The 17,166-nt window shown below is 34.6% G+C and overlaps 1 protein-coding gene across 2 annotated transcripts in view; it reads right to left on the bottom strand.

The window, feature by feature from the left end:
- Positions 1 to 6,855: 6,855 nt before the first annotated feature.
- The window catches only part of GRM8 (glutamate metabotropic receptor 8), a 349,602-nt gene continuing 339,291 nt past the window's right edge, over positions 6,856 to 17,166 (bottom strand). Inside the window, exons 9-12 of one of the 2 annotated variants that reach the window (XM_031046301.2) lie at positions 15,249 to 15,499; positions 8,014 to 8,047; positions 7,236 to 7,261; positions 6,856 to 6,901 (exon numbers count right to left, since the gene is read on the bottom strand). In XM_031046301.2, coding sequence (XP_030902161.2) covers positions 6,856 to 6,901; positions 7,236 to 7,261; positions 8,014 to 8,047; positions 15,249 to 15,499 — 357 coding nt within the window. Of the gene's footprint in view, positions 6,902 to 7,235; positions 7,262 to 8,013; positions 8,048 to 10,010; positions 10,061 to 15,248; positions 15,500 to 17,166 lie in introns of those variants that run through there. The other variant, XM_005146095.4, reaches the window with a different exon arrangement.

Consider the following 17,166-nt stretch of genomic DNA (forward strand, 5'->3'; position numbering starts at 1 on the left):
AAAGCGAGGACCCGCTTCTAATATTGCTCACACATGCTGTTTTAATTTGACCCTTAAATACAGATAAGTATCTGACTGAATTTTGCCAGCTTCACATAGATCCACTTCTGCCTATGTCCTGGGCTTCTGTTAGTTTGTGCTGCCAGAAGCTGCCAGAAGCTAAAAATTTATAAGGAAGGAGTAGAACTATACCAGAAAAAAAAGGTTATTTTATTGTGCTTAAAATATTAATAATTCAGCAGCATTTCAACTAAAATATGGAAATTTTCATGTACAAAATGCCAACAGCCAGCAATTCTTCATAAAAAAATGTATTCTTTATTTTCACAAAATGTTGGATAATCTGTTTTACTCATTTAATTGATCTACAAATATCTGGCTAACTGAAGACATTGATCTCTTTACATGTCAGCATACTGTTATTAGCATTTTAATTCTGAATAGAAAACAGGGATACCTGGTATGTCAGTCAACCTCCTTCTTTGTCTTTCTGTCTTTCTTTCTGAGGATCTGACTCAGATAACCCAAAAGCAATGTAAAATTTGTAAATTCCCCCATGCAAGGACCTTATTTATTGGAAATTTCATTCTAATTGGAAGAAACAAAGTCACCATGTACCATTTACTTTCACTTTACCGGTTAAAGAGTAGTATCTACATCCTGGGTCAGGATGCGTTGCAAGTCCTATGTTATGCAAATGTTTTTCAGATGAGTGGTGTTGCTTCCACATACCAGAGAGGTATGAGTCTCATTTGCATCAGTAACATACTAGGCCTTTGGCCCTGGCAGCTGGCAGCTAAACCCCACTGTACCAGGCAGGAAAGCTGACATTACACTTCTGCTCTCCAGAAAAGGTCTTACTTTGATCCCTGACTTTGTATCTATAGGAAATTCACCCAGATGGGAAATAGTTCCAGTGATGTTTTCCTACCACATAAAACATTCTGCTGTCATTAGTACTGCTTAGGGAAAATCTGGCTTTCAAGCACAACCTCATCAAACATCGGTCAGATGTGTCAGGTGTCTTGGTGCTAAAAGGTGTACCACAGGATCCAGTGCTGGAAAATGTGCAAGCCTCTGCCTGAATCCTGCATACAGGATTCATTAAAAAGAGGCCTTCTCCCTCTGAGCAGCTGATCCTCTTTGTTCTTGAAAGCTGTGATGTGTTTTAAGGAGTTTTATTATAAGGGGATCATAGACATATTTCTTTCAAGAAAAATAAAACCAGGAGGAAGTTATAATACCATACTAGAGACTTTAAATATCTGTAGCACCACTTTGTATGTAGGACAACCAGAATGTATGGCATGATCACTTTTTGTGAGCATATTATCTGTTCTGTCTCATTTCAGTTTTCTTGGTAAAACAATATACCTAACTATAATGTACTGAATTAATCAGACTTTCTGAGAAAACAAATGGTTATTTTCTTTCACCTGCAATATTTATGTTGTTGCCAGTGCTGTTGCTTGTCTCTCTTCTGGTTTTATGTGGTCTGTTTCTTGAAATAACAATTCATTTTTCTTAAGTGAAGAAACAGGTTCTGAAACATCATCATTTGAGACTATCTCTAGAACACACTTTCAAGGCATCTGTCTTAAATTTTCAGTGCTTTAGGCAATAATTTATAAAGTACCATCAGTCTGGCATTTGAAATAATCACATTTTTGTTATTTTATCTTGCAAATTGTACACTTCATAGCTGTCATTCAGTGAAAAATACCCTGAATTTCATATAAAACTAATCTTTCTGTCATCCCTTGTTCATTGTCACAGTGGAGATGGTGGCAGAAGATGAAAACTCTCACAAGAAATGATAACCTCTGTATATCAAAATGATTGGGACTTGTTCTGCATTTTCAGATAAGTGTATGAACTATTGAAATGAAGAAATAAACAGCATATTGTTTTTAGAAATGTCTGTCACTTGTGATGACAAACTATGGGGAGACAGGGCAGAATATAGGGACGTATCTAAATTTATAACTCTGCATCTTCTCTAAATTATGCATATAGTAAGAAATGTACATCTGAGTTAAACACAGCAGGAAGGCAATATTAAGGTTTACTCTTTAAAGTTTGTGATACATGAGATATGTAAAGAAATAAATTGATAAACATAAGTATGCATAGGTTTATCTCTGGTAAAGATTTCATATTCTTGCAACAGACAAGTCCCCAAAAGTTTGGCAGTTCAATATATCATATGCATCTCCAAGATACATTTTCACCTGTGCTCTCTCTCTGTCTTTTGGGGATTTTATTAAAATCCTAAAAAAAAAAAATAAATAAAAAGAGGAATATGGGTAGTATTCGAAGACTAATCCAGTTGCTGAGATTTGTCAAAAGAGAACAGTAAGCCACTGAGGCATACTTGCAGCAGCCTGTGGAATCTGTCTAGGTATGATTCTTGAGTTCCTCAGAAGAAAACAAGCAGTCACCTCTGACCAGGAATGTTTGGTGGAGTTGTTTTACCTGCTTTAAACACATTTCCTCTGTTGTAGCACAATTTTAGGTGAGAAAGTTTCAATTTTACAAGTAAATTTTCTTTTTATTTTGGAAAATAATTTCCAGTTGTCTTTCAAAGTAGGATATAACGAGCCAGGAAAGCTGCAGAGATTTTCTGAAATCCTAGCATCAAATTGGTCATTGACAAAAGAGAATGAGCTAATTCATTTGTGGAAAGTCAGGTGCTGTATTACAGGGTATGTTGCATCCTTTTGTCCCAGCCTACAGATTGTGTTTACATTTGCATCTGCTTCTCATTGCACAAATTGGGTGCATTCCCCTATGATAATATTTTCTTGAATTTCAAGGAAAAAACAGTCTATATTCTTATTTGGTATCTCATCCAGCATTAGCTCTCATGGCTCCTGTCAATTATTTTGTCATGTTTACTCACTGCAGTTCTGTGCAGAATGTAAGATTAACACCCACCCTGGGGATGGCATGTGCCCTCAGCAGAGGTCTGCACGGCCTCTTTGGAGCTGACATAGTTTGACAATGTGTTTCCAACATTTGTGCTGCTTTCACTAGGGTTTTAGGTACTGTGGTTCTGTCACTATTTTTTTTTTCTTTCATGTCCATACTCTTCTGCATGCCATATTGTTCCACTTCTACTGAGAGGCAAGGCATTTGTGTAATACAGACACAACCTTTGTTTGCCATTCAGGATATTGTGCTTCTTACTGTATTTCAAACATTATTTTAGCTCTGGGGGACACTTCTGTTTTCTCTTCTTTTCCCTGCTTCTGTACCACTGAAGATTTTAAGCTCCTGAGAGCTAAGCACCTGCTGTCATACTATAAAGCCAAACGAAAAAAATGATTGCTCTCCATTAGTTCAGTGTTTCGATGTGACGGAAGATTTTACAGAGCTATCACCATTCATGAAATATACAAAGAATTCTACAGTGACCTTTTATTGACATATTTTAAAAATTTTCTTAAGACTTTAACTGAAACAATTTCAATACATTCCTGATTTTTAGTTAATTCCCTAATAAGAAAAATTAATGGACTCATTATTAAGGTTTCTAATCTCCTTTAAGTTATCATACCCAAAATATTTCTAGATCAATATGTGTTTTACATCAGCTGGCTTGTTTTCACTGCACAGATGCATCAGATTATTTCCACCAATTCTATACTGCAGTTCTCATGATCTTACTGGTAAATTTAAGCCAAGTAAGAAGATAAAAGGAGATAGCACAACTCACATATATTCAGAAGTACAGAATGTTGATGACAGATAAGATCTGTCCCTTCTTGTATTTGCTGTATCCCATTGATCACAGTAATTTACTTTCCCATGAAACATAATGATTAGTGACAGCTATACATTGCTCTCCTGTTACTTACTGCAATTTTAGGAGAAAGTCAGAAAGAAATTACTTCTTGCTGAGAAAAAGACCATTTCACAATTAGATTGTACGATCTAATACAGAAATTAGATGTGAATCCACAGCAAATGAAACATGAAAAACAAAAATGAAAAATGAAAAACATGAAAAATGAAGCATGTAAAACATGAAATTATGTTTTCTGGATGCAAAAAAAATGTAGTACTGCAAGTCTTAAAGATGCTATTAGATTAGATACTGCTGAAATTTGGAAAAGTAATGCTTATCTCTTTGGTCGCTGAATTTTGCACTTTAGAATCTAACCAGAATATGTAGATCCATATATCATTTCTTAATCATATGACATGACACATAGGATATTTGAAAGCATAGTGATGAGCTATTATATTTTTTAATTGTTGATGTGGTGGGAAAATGCACTGGATTGTTCATGTACCTTTTCATATCAAAGTATTACAAAAGAATGCTGCAAGAGAGACATTTTTGTTTTAATGCGTTGACCATGTTATGGTTTCTGCTTTCACATTCTGCCTTTAAGTAGAAGCATAAATGACTAAGTTGTATTGTAATACAATACATTTACACACTGGATGTGTTAGGAATTATTTCCCTTATTTATTTCCTTGGTTAGTAATAAAAATTATCTATTCATTGGAAGAGAGCTAGTACTCTAGCTGTGGAAATTGCTATTTAGGCATTTCTTGAAAAGGGGATTTTTGACCAAGTGGCTCATTACTCTTTCTATGTAACAGTTAAAATACTGCCTATAAATTCTGTCTAATTTCTGGTTCATTGACCTGATATATAGAGTCATTCAGATTTCATTGTATCTATCCTGCAGACACAAAACAACATTACAGACTTGTTTCTGACCTCAGTAAAACAAAGTTTTTTATGCCATGATAGAGTTGCTTCAGCATACTTATACATAAATGTCCAGTAATAGCAATTTTAAAACTGTAATCTGCTCTTCTGTGATTGGAAATAAACCCTGAAGTTATACAATAAACACTTCTTATAATTTTAGATGGAAAAAAAATTACTGCACCTACACTAAAGCTTAGTTACTAAACTTCAAGATCTCATCAACTGAATTACTGTGAAATCTGAGTGGAAGAAAAATATTTGAGATAAACTTCTTGTTTAAGAAATATTGAATAATCACATTTTTAGATACTGTCTCACGTGCATAAGCCGTATCCTGCCAGCATTCATGAATATTTCAGTTACTGTGCTTTTAGCATGTATCTTTTGTTCTTGCCATTGGGAACGTATTTTGACAATGTATACTGCCCATCTGATTTATAAGTCACTGCATGGTTTCAGGTTATAGTTTGGTCTATAAATAAGCAGAATCATCCAGTCCCTCTGGGTGGTTCTGAGTCAACTGAAAGACTCCTGTGAACTTCACTTGGCTTTGGATCAAATCTTTAGCATACAGTATATCTTTGCGGTTTCTGGAAGTGCTGTTTGGTAGGAGAGAATAAATCTTGCCCAAATATACTAAAGGTAATATGCACTAGGTTTATATGCTCTGATATTGTGACAACTTCTCAATTATAAGACACTGCCATTGACATTGTCACCTGCCTGTAAGCTTGAAGCACCAACCCAAGCTTTGATTGATATGCTTGTTATTTTTTTTTACAATTAACTGCTCACATTTGTGAAGTGAGGCAATGAAAGTTTGGAGATCTACAGTTGTAGGTCAATTCAAGACCTTCACCCATTCCTTCTTTACAAATTGAAAGGTCTGAGATCTAAATCCTTTTAGGTACCAAGGTGTTTAACTTCAATCAGTCCTAATGAGAATTAGCTATCCTGGACTATATTCCTCTAATGATTTCACTACTTGGTTATTTTTCCCTCAGCAATATTGATTTATTTAATCATCAGGTTAAAATGATCCTCTGTAGCCCTAGTTGCTGGACACTTTCAAATAGCAGAGATGACCAGGTGATTCAAGAGTGCCCCATGTCTCAAAATCAAGCCAACAGATCTAGCTTAGCAGTTCCATAACACCATCTAATTCATAAACTCTAATTTGCAAAGATTTTTTATAAATATGTGAATGTTTTATACACCAGAGTTACCTGTGTGCATAAAGCATTTTAAGAATTACAATTAGCAACTAAAATATAGTTTAAAAATTTATATAAACAACGCAGCTTTCAGTGACAGCCATTTATTCAAAAAAAGCCATAGTGTAAGTTAATGATAAATCATCTGATGCCTGATCTCAAATTTGTTGCATCAAACGTAAGACCTTATTTAACTTAAATGGTTTTCACATTATTGCCATGGGCCCTCAAAATATTATTTCTAGGGAAGAGACAGAAAATGCATGGGAAAATGAATACTGAACATTTGTAGTTTTGTATAGTCCTTTCTTACACTTTTTTCTTTATTTTTTTCTAATTGTATCATTTGTAGACAGAGCATACTATATTATTATCCTTGGCCAAATCTCAGTTTTTAAGTTGCTATCACTTTCTTATCACATCTGCCTCAGGACGTTGTTTTAAGTTTTTTTATTTTAACTTACCTAAATAAGTCTATTATTAAATTTACATTCTTTTGCATGTGCACTAAGACAACATATGTCAAGTTTCAACCTGGAGAATCTTTGTGTGTATTAGATAACATAATCCATAATGGAAATGTTGACAATGGTTTAACTGTAGCTTCATGAATGTCAGTGCTATAAGATAAAGAGCAGAATAAGATAGAAACAGAGGTTGTTAAAACAAAAACAAAACAAAACCCAGTGTGTTTTCTGTATGGTACAATTAAGTGATGACTATTTCATAGAAAAAGAAGTAAAAAGAAGCAGCTGTATGAGTATTCAAAGGCACATAACAGGATCTGCAGGGATTTCTTTTCTTATTGCAGGCTGAATTTCCCCAGTCTTCTCATAAAAATGGACCTTGTAATAAAATACAGTGGAAGCAATTTTTCTGATGTTCATTCTTTTTTATACTTCTGTTACAAAATTATAGCAATTTTGTTCCTTGCTTCATATGATATGATTCTCTGGTTCTTTAAAGCAATTCTTTTTCTAAGAGGTTGCTTTTTATTATAATAGTTAAACTGAAGACAAAGACCCAGTAAACTAAAAAATAAATTACTACTCGATCTAGTTAGAATCAATCATTGAAGAATATTTAATTTCTTCATCTGAACTGTTTGTGTTCAATGACAATGCTGAAAAAGATGCATCAGTCTTGGTTAGAGACTGCAGAGTGCAGTCTTTAAATCAATAATCCCCCAGGTAGAGTTCAGGTAAGGTCACAATATTTACATCACCTAACCTAGAAGTGAGGACTTGCAGAGCTGACGCACAATCTATTGCACAAATGGGACTCAAAGTCACCTGAAGACACAGTCCTGGAAGCAGAACTCACAAATCAGGTTGCTAGAAAAAAATCTTTGGGACTGCTGCTTGTGCAAGAAAAAGTTTCCTGAGCCAAAGACAGCAAAGTCAACATCTCACTCAGAAATAAAATGCATCCCTCTTCCGTAGCACTAGAGTGATACAAAAGAATGCTCTTTTGATCACAGTTACAGGAATTAGATATATATGCACCAGTCTATGCAAATGCATAAACTGCATGCAACTACTCTATAGAAGTGATACCTGTAGACCAGTACTGTTCTGTTGTATTTTGCAGATGCTTAGTTCATTCTGTAATTGTTACTGTGTTCTCATTATCTGATGAGTTATATTAATACCAGGAGACTCCTAGGCTGAATATACTTCATATTCCAAACAGAATGATATAGAAAATGCATAGAAGAATTTGCATTTCATTTTTACCTTGCTGTTCGACCCAAAAATGTGTAAATTCGTCTCAGTAAATCTGTTCAGAGTAACATTTTCTTTGGACTACTGTGAAACTGGAAAATATTAATATATGATATACTAATCTTTATGTGCATATAAAATATGTTTATGTGTGTGTCAAATATGTTTTATAAGAAATTCTAATGCATTGCTTTCTCAAACGCATACATTTATGATTATATTACTATATATAGATATTGCAGACAAAACATCTGAAGCTTTTTTTTTTGTTTGTTGTGGATTGAAAGTGGAATTTTTCAAAGGTTCTTAAAAGAAACTGTCAAAATGTTGGTTTTTCAGATAAAACAGATTCTTTCTCTTTCTCTTTTAGAAAATCCATTCTAGACATGGAAGTTTGTGTTGTTAAAACATTGACCTAATCAATCTATTTTCATAAAAAAACTTCAATTTGATGAGGTATTAGCTAACAAGGTCGAACTAAGACTATGGTTGTTTGGGTTTTGTTTGTTTTTTTATTCAGGTTTCCTTGACCTACCTGCATTGCTCATTTGCTTAAAATTTTGTATATATTAGTTTATAAGTATGGGGTTGATGTGCGTGTGGCATAGTCAGAAAAAAAGGAATTTTCACACATTATATCACATGTAGAATCACACAATACTATGCTATACCAAAGCAATCATCAGTTAATAACACAGGCATTTAAATGCTGGGAAAAAAAAAAAACCTATGGTTTGAAATATTTTGAGAATATGTCAGTATGCCTGTTTGCTGACTGTGCTGCAGTTTAAATATTGACACTGTAACAGAAAGAGATTCAGTTTCAGATGCTTCAACCTTCATTTATGTAACACACCACAGCTTCTTTAAGGTATGTTATAAAAATACAGCTCCTTTCAGGAAGGAGCTGTAAGGCTAATTCAGAAGAAATAACATCAAATAACCAACTGATTGTGAAGCCTAATTGACTTGATGAATGGCAAGTAGTGCGTGGGACAAAATAGTCTTAAAGAACACCGTTATAGTAACAAAGTGGAAAGTCCCTAACTTTTTTTAAACTACTTTAGAGTTTAAAACTTTTGGAGGGGGTTATTAACATGATAAAAGGCTACGTGATTTTTTCTCTCTCTTTGCATAATCATTTCTAACACACACACAATCATTTGACATGGGAGTTAGAAGATGTGAAGATTGTAGATGGACATTTATTTTTTTTGATTTTTGCGTTTAGAAGGCAATAATACATATATCCACTAGGTTACTGTTTTCTAAATTTCCATTGATTTCTCTCCTGTTATTTCAAAGTCACCTTTATTGAGATAAGCATCTGCTACATTCCCCTGTCAGAGACAGGATACTAGGCTGAATAGACTTTCAGCTTAATCCCGTCTAGCTGTCATAAAGTCTTACAATCTGTAAGTTCCAGAAATGAAAAGGATCAAAATTATTAGTGGGGGTTCAAAAATATAGTACAATCATACAAAATAATTACCATTAGGACTCCTTCACTTTACAAACATATAAAATGTGCTTACTTTGAGGGTGAAAAGGGAGAAAAAATCCTTCCATTAGAAAAAATAGTCACAAAGCTTTGAACAAATAAATTCACACACTGCAGAGTACACACACACACATGCATGCAGGCATGCACGTACGTACACGCACATGTGCACACATACACACACACACATGCTTAGAGTTTACACTGCATTCCTCTGATGCCATGATTATTATTTTATTTGAACACCCACCTTTACTGCACATTCTAAACAAACAATAGACAACAGTGTAAGGATTTTTTTTCCTTTAAAACTGCAACAAAACAAGTCTCAACATTTGCAAAACATTCCTTTATTATTATAAATAAATTATTTTGTATAAAAATTAGCATGCGTTGACCATTGCATTTATTTTAGCATAACCGAGGACTTAATTCAGTCAGCCGTCACAAGAAACAAACTCATCTTCTTTTACGAGTTGAACAATGTAGGACAGGAAAGGAAATTGTCACAATCACAAAAAAAGTACTTACAAATATAACATCGGACATGATTTATTTCAACAGCATTTTTTTCATGAGCTAACATTTGTTTTCCTTTTGTGATTTGTTTCCATTTGTGAGTGAACACTTCAGAAGCTTGACACTGTCTCTGTTATAAAACTGGACTTTCCTTCCCCTGTCTCTTTTTGCCTTTTGCCTCTTGTTTAATCCTTGGCCTTTAGGAGACTGACTATTGATTTCAATGTAGTCTACTGATATTTCCAAGACTGAATTCTGGTGGTGGTTAAGTCTATGTTTGCAAGATCCAATCCTGCAGGTCTTCCAGTGAATTTCGTCCCTGCTCAGTTTGCCTGATTGCTGTAACTGACATAAGTGGTCTTGGTAGAAGAGGCTGTAAGTCAAAAAACCAAAAAACAAACAACAAGAAAAAACAAAGTTCAGGATTTTTAGAATCAAGAGAGGAGGAAAAAAATCCACCCATATTTAACATTTGAACTCAGGCAGCATCCCACTACATTTCCAAATAATATGGCCCATGTTTATGGAATAAGGTAAGAAAGTTCAAGCATGTATGTAAGTAGTGAGTAAACTGGATCTCACGTTCTGTGCTCTTGATTATAACTTATCTTGTCTATGGCTGGGAGAAGCAGAGGTCAATAGAGAGGAACAATGATGAGTGGTTTTAGCATACCCATAACAGAATTTCAGCATACTATTTAGCATTATTTTGGCTGATTATTGATATTTTTCAATTTAAAGCTTGGATTTTTCTGTTCCTTCTACTGGGCAAAGAAAGCTTTGCAGCTAGTGGAGCGTTGTCCATCCAGAAGGAGGCATATGCTCTTTGAAAGGAGCAAAGCCTAACAGGAAAACACTTCTCTAAGTTAGCAAAAAAGGGATAGCTAGTGCTACAACACATATTCTTTGGAGATAATTCAGACACAAAGCACAAGTGAACCAGAAGATATGCTTAGGAAAGCCTGGGCTGTATTTTAGAGCTGCCATGCCATTTTGGTCTCCTAATTCTGATGATCAGCTGATCACATTTTCCTTTGAACAAAGCTGATACCCCTGTTCAGAACGAGGCAATGCGTTGAGAAAGTTAAACACCTTTACTATTGTAAAAGTGACTAACCGTGAATCTTACATGAAATTTTGCGTCAGCTTCTAGCCTTTATATCTTATCCCTTTGCTGTACAAAATATGGTCTGAGTCTCCATTTTTGTGCTAATGTAGTGGTGAGAAGAGGGAAGTGGTGACATTAGGTTTCACAGGCAACTCTCTAATTTTAAACCATTTGGGTACATGGAAAATCAGACTGCTGGGGACCGAGTCATATTTTTGTCTCTATAATAAGGTCTATGTCATATTGCATAAAGAGGAATTTGGTTTCCCAACTACATTTTATAGCCTGTCTGCTACAGACATGTTCTGCTTATGGCAGTTTAGACTACAGCTGGCAGGATTAAAAAAAAAAATGTGATGGCACAAGTTATCTGGTCTATAGATTAAAAAATCTTAATTCTATCCCCATAACTTCTTTCCTTTCTTTAATTTCCTTTTTCTATATAGAATCTGGTGGGAACAGCTGAGATAGATAGGCAAAAAAAGGATTCTTCATGATAACTCCTAAGTTCAGCCCAACAGTCCAATGATTTGAGAAGAACAGACTACAGAAAACAAAAAATGACAGTTTCTCCTACACCAAAGACTAAACTAAATAAAGGATTGCTAAAATTGCTGCAAAATAATACTAGGTAGTATAAATAAGTTTGCTGCTTGGTTTCTCTAAATGTTCCTTTGTCTTACAGAGCAATTTGAATCTAATATTATATTTGACATTTTTAAGACACAACATGGCCAGACCATTACAATTTATATATCGCTATAATATTTATTACTGAGGAATGTATGCATTAAAATGGATAATCAAAAGGAATATGCAAAACGTAATATTTTTACATCCACTTACACAGGTATTGCCAGTACTTTGTGTCTGGAAGAGTGGATTCACGAAATGATTGCTTTTGGCACATTAAATCTTTCACATAATCTATCATAGTATTGAACACCAACACGAAACAGCTTTATTTGCATGTACTGGGACACTTGAAGCAAATATAGCCTCATTTACATCTTTCAGATCTTTCAGATGGGATGTACTGCTCCCATCTGAACTCTCCCATGCTCCCACAGCTGGATTTCTGAGAGGATTCTATTTTTCCTTTGGCCAGTTAAGTTCCTTCTGAAAATAATGCAGGACTGCTGAAATGGCACCATGTTCCTTAGAGCATAATGGATTTAGTTCCCAGCTAAGAAGTAACAAATAAATGCACATCTGCAAACAGAAGGAGCAAAGCTTATTTTTTCTACTTGCTCAGAAAATAGGCTCAGATACATGATCAGGTTAAGATTGCTTAGCACATTACCCTGTATCAGCTGAGTTCTATGATAACTTTGCATGTGTATGTTTTTTAGCCCATAGAGATATATCAGATTTGTCACAATTCAGTAAGATGAATTATGCAAGGACATTTGCAAGAAGCTCAAAAAAAAAAAGTAGTTATTACACCTCAGCTGCTTTAGAATAACTTGTTAATAATGTATTGTAACATCATAGTGTATCTGGGACTTAATAGTTTTGACAGAATTAATTTAAGATTGGTCAAGAAACAAAAATTATCCTATTGAGGTCTGAGTGTTGTGACTTTAAAAAATGACAGCACACGAAGCTAGAGTAGGTAGTAGTTTGAAATGTATTAAACCTAATCTTATCTCCAAACAATGTTTTTTGACTTGTTAAATATTGCAAGTGTATTTATAGTTCACTGTAATAAGCCTACAATTCCTGTTCGGGGATCTGAAAGCATCAGCAGCTGGTGTCCTGCTCTTTAAGACTGTTAGCATTTCATAGTAATAACATGAACTACATTTGGCAAGTATAGATGGCCAGAAAAAGCAACAGACTTGGCTCATAATATTTCTGGGAATGAACACTCTTTTCTAGAACCAGTTACTACATGGCTTTTGGAACGAGACAAAAAGAAAAAGAGTAAAATAAAAGAGTATCTAAAGCAATTTAGAATTATTATTGTGATCTGACCTATACGCATTTGAAGCATTTGTCATTGCTGTGCCTTCTGTAATTGCATCTGGATTATTTTTTTCATCCTATTTCCCACAAATGATTTGTTTTCCACTGAATATGAATATATTTCCATGAAAAAAAACCAAACCAACAAACAAAAAAAACACCAAAATCATGACTATATTCATGTGGGAGACAACATAGAATAAAGCCTGTTACATGGAACAGAACAAATAAGGCATAGCTGAGTTGTCTCTGAATGGGAAACAAAAGGAATTACCTTGGTGAGCTGTCTCATCTTATTTGTTACCTAGTTATGAGCATTATTATCACTACCAGTATTTGTGCTTGGAAAACGGTGGGAAACAATACTCACTTCTGGTATACTTGGAATAATCTGATTTTTGCAATAATTATTTATTTGTATACTTCATATACTATCACTGAAAAGAAAGATCAACCCCACATAGATTCAGCACAATAAGAAATTTTGCAACCTTGAGAGGTTGTTGCTACTAACCTAGTAAAAAAGACTTATGGCATTGTGAACTGATAATTCACATGAACCTCCAGAAGTTTTGACAATAACTATTTTGGCAGAAGAGATGTAACCTGATCGAATCCAAATGATACAGAACAATTCTGGGGAAGAGAGAAACCCATCTTGAGTCCAAAAGCTCGGTTATATAAGGATAGCTCTCTGGAGTGCAGATGACTTGACTTTGATTTTTGCCTATGAATCATGACGCCTGTATCAAAGCCTAGTCAGGATATACTTCTAGTGAGCTCAGAATTATATAAATGTGTTACTGTTAAAATCAGGTTTAGAGAACAGTAAATAAGCATTATCCTGCACACATCACACTACTGGAGAAGCAGACTTGCTTCCTGTAGTAGCTGATTCCATGAATTATGTATAATCATACTTTAAGGAATACCAGACACAGCATTTCTTAATTAGGTATAGCAGATAAACATCAGATACCCAAGACTTTCTTATTAACACTCTTTCTCACTCTACCGCGGAATCTCTCCTTTGAACTTTCCTCAGAAGTTATAATTTAACAAACTCAGCAAAATCCACCTCTCCTTCCCTTCTGAATTTTCTTTTGAAAGAAATCTTCTTTCTGAAGATTTGAGGAATTATTTAATTATTAATACTTGCACACTATTGTTTGATCCACAATAATTTCATTGCCTTTTAGTTTTCCTTTGCCATGTGTCATAATCTGAAGCTGAGCCCATAGCTCAGTGTAGCAGATTTACATATTTTGAAAGATTTTTCAAGTGAATTGGTTTGTACTCAGTATCCTCCATTCACAATCAATTATAATATGGCAAACTTATGGACTATTTTTATATAGTCTTCAATCAGGCAAACTCTGATTGAATTCAGCAGGGCACTACATTTTCTTGAAATAAGTACAATATTTTTCTGCAACTTGGTACTGATTTATTTCAATGTACTTAAGCAAAATTGTACTATTCGATCTCCCGTCAACAGCATCAAAAAGAAATAAAAATTTACCACACCCCCCCCATTTGCAGTAAAATGACTGAGAAAATAGTCTTCAACTGTAACAGCTGCTGTCCATTCCCATGTGACCTCTAACTCTTAAATAGAAACCTTTACTACTCCAGTATTGGACTAGCAATGATTTCTCTGTTATTACTAAGCTCTGGGGGCAAAGTTACCAGCTGTACTCTTATTGGTTATTAATGTGAAGTCCAGTTTATAAGACTATATGTCATGTGGTGAAATGGAAGCTATAACCTCTTCTATATCAGAGCAATTTAGAGATGTGGTAATATTCAAGAACTTTTCTGAGACAGGAAAGAACTTTTTTCCATTATTAACTCATGACATATCAGAACATGTAATGATTAAGCTGTATATGAATTATCACAATTTTCTACCAAGATGAGTAAGACTACAACAAAAACCTGGATGGGGACCATTATTCCGGGAAGCATTAGTACTCATGAGTTGTGATAAATTAACAAGTCGACAAATATAAGGTGGAAGTGTAAAAAACATAATTTTCACTTCCATATCTAACTGCAAAATAAAACCAATGTTAGCTGTTTTCATTATACTTTTTTTCAAAAGCCTTTGAATTTTGAATATACAGTGATGACCGTAAATACACTTCGTGCACTGTGAGGATATACTACAACTGGCACAACAATGCACAACACACCAAATTAGCATCAGCTAAACCAGACAATTTTAAAAATATGTGGCTTTCCAAAGTCAGTTTGTGCTTTTTTGGTTTTCCTTTTTACTAGCCTCCTGTGAAAAATAATTTTTTTGAAACAACTCCAGGCATTCCTGCATTCAGCAGTACATGAATTCTGACACATCTCTGGACTCATGCAGAACAAGCAACAAAAAGAATAAAGTTTATTATTTAAAGGAAGTGCATTCTTGTGAACGTACATCTACTATGATGTGCTGCCACTCTTGACCATGGGAAAGTCTACAGATGACTTACTGTTGGTTTCAAGACTTTCACACAGTTCAGTTTTGACCTCGCCATTTGGTCTGTCATTTCCTTTTTGGGTCAGTTTGCTTTGCATTGTGGCAGCTGTCACTACAGCCTTGAAGCTCCGTTTCCGTTTTTGAACATTCTGCTCTGGATGAAAAATGATAATATAAACCTTGGGCATATAGAGCATGCCCAGAGACACAGAAGCACTTAAACTCATGGAGACAGTAAGTGTTGTTGTCTGGATGTACATCTGGAGAAGGAAAGAAACAACAACATAAAAATCATTGTTACATTAATTTAACATAAGAAGAAAACCAAAGCAATTAACTAAAAACTGCAAAGTAGAAAGGGAACTAATTGCACTCTTCCTTTTCTGTACATACATCAGAAAGACCCTTGATTTAGGTTGCCTTTAATTATAGACAAGTATGGCTGCTTCATGTTGGTTAACAGCAGATGGTAGAAACATTTATTAAAATTCATTATCGTAAAAGTAATTGAAATGCAGTAGCAACCGCATTTTCAGAAAAGAAACCAATATGCCTGTACAGGAAAAGAGAAGTGACAGTAGAATTAGTCTTGTATTATCTACTTTTATACACAGAAGCCCCTACAACAATATGCCACGTGGTGATTCAGTAATGTGTGCAACGTGGCTGACCTGGCAACAGGGATAATGCAGAATCTAATGAAATCTTTGATATACTCCTTGAGTTTCAAGGTTAGGGGAAAAATAAATTAGTTTCTCCACAGTGAAGCTTAAATATTCTTGACTTTTGGGTGTGTACATCATTGTTTTAACATTTTCACCTTGCTGTTGAATTCTAGTCACAATGCTCTTTTGGCACATTAAACATATTAACGTGTCACAGTCCTAACTAAGAAATAAGAAAATCAGGGAACCATGAAATCAGATCACAACCTCAATCTCCTATAAATACAAAGGAAAAAATCTGATGTTTCTGAGTGAGCCTGTCTATTCTTTGTGATCACCTAAAAAAGAAAGTTGCTCTGGTCTTCCATAGTCCCATAAAAGAAAATGACAATGACCACTCCATAAGAACAGCAGAGAAATTTCTTTGCTAATTGAAGAAGTATTCAGATAGTGTATGAGAAATACTAACTGTACTTCTGCTCAACATTTATTTTTCTTAGGAAATTACATTCGATTAAATATTTTATGAGACATTAATCTTACTTTACAGTTCCGTGTGTTTTCTTAAACTAAGTAGGAAATCTCAGTAATCATCGTTATACTGAAAAAGATACTTAAATAAAACTGCTCATTGCCTTTGCAGAGTATTCACTGATACTGTCATCAGCCATGATTTCAAACACAGTATCACATTAACCTGGAGATAAAGCATAAGTCTGTCTGCAATGTCAGCTTCAGATCATCTGTTTCATTAAGTGCCTTTGGGTAACTTGGCTCTTGGCAGAAAAGTAGAGATATAATAAAGTAATGTGCAGACACTGTTAAGGTTGGACATTTTTCAATGTCTTTCAATTTACATCATTTTTCCATTAGATGCTTTCTCCTTAGAGATCACAAATAAACTGTGCTCTCACTTAAAGCAATGTTAGGTGAAAAATGTGACACATATGTTCTGGAAGCATGGACTCTCACTCTGAACCACCTTGCAAAGTATCTGTATAACTGTACAGAAAACTGCAGATATTACCATAAAATGAGGGATAGCACAATATACTCTTTAAGAAAAGATTGACAATGCTTCAAAGTTTTTAATAAGCTGAACCTGCTTTCAGGGACAACACCAGACTGAAAAGACAATCAGGGCTGTCTTCCTATTGTGCTGAGGAAAATACTAGGAGCAACACCTTTCATTTCAATAATACATCAAGATAATACATCAGGAAATATACACAATACAGCCTTTTCTCACACCAGTGAAATAA

The sequence above is a fragment of the Melopsittacus undulatus genome, chromosome 5, assembly GCF_012275295.1.
Source record: "Melopsittacus undulatus isolate bMelUnd1 chromosome 5, bMelUnd1.mat.Z, whole genome shotgun sequence".
In the NCBI taxonomy this organism is placed as follows: Eukaryota; Metazoa; Chordata; class Aves; order Psittaciformes; family Psittaculidae; genus Melopsittacus; species Melopsittacus undulatus.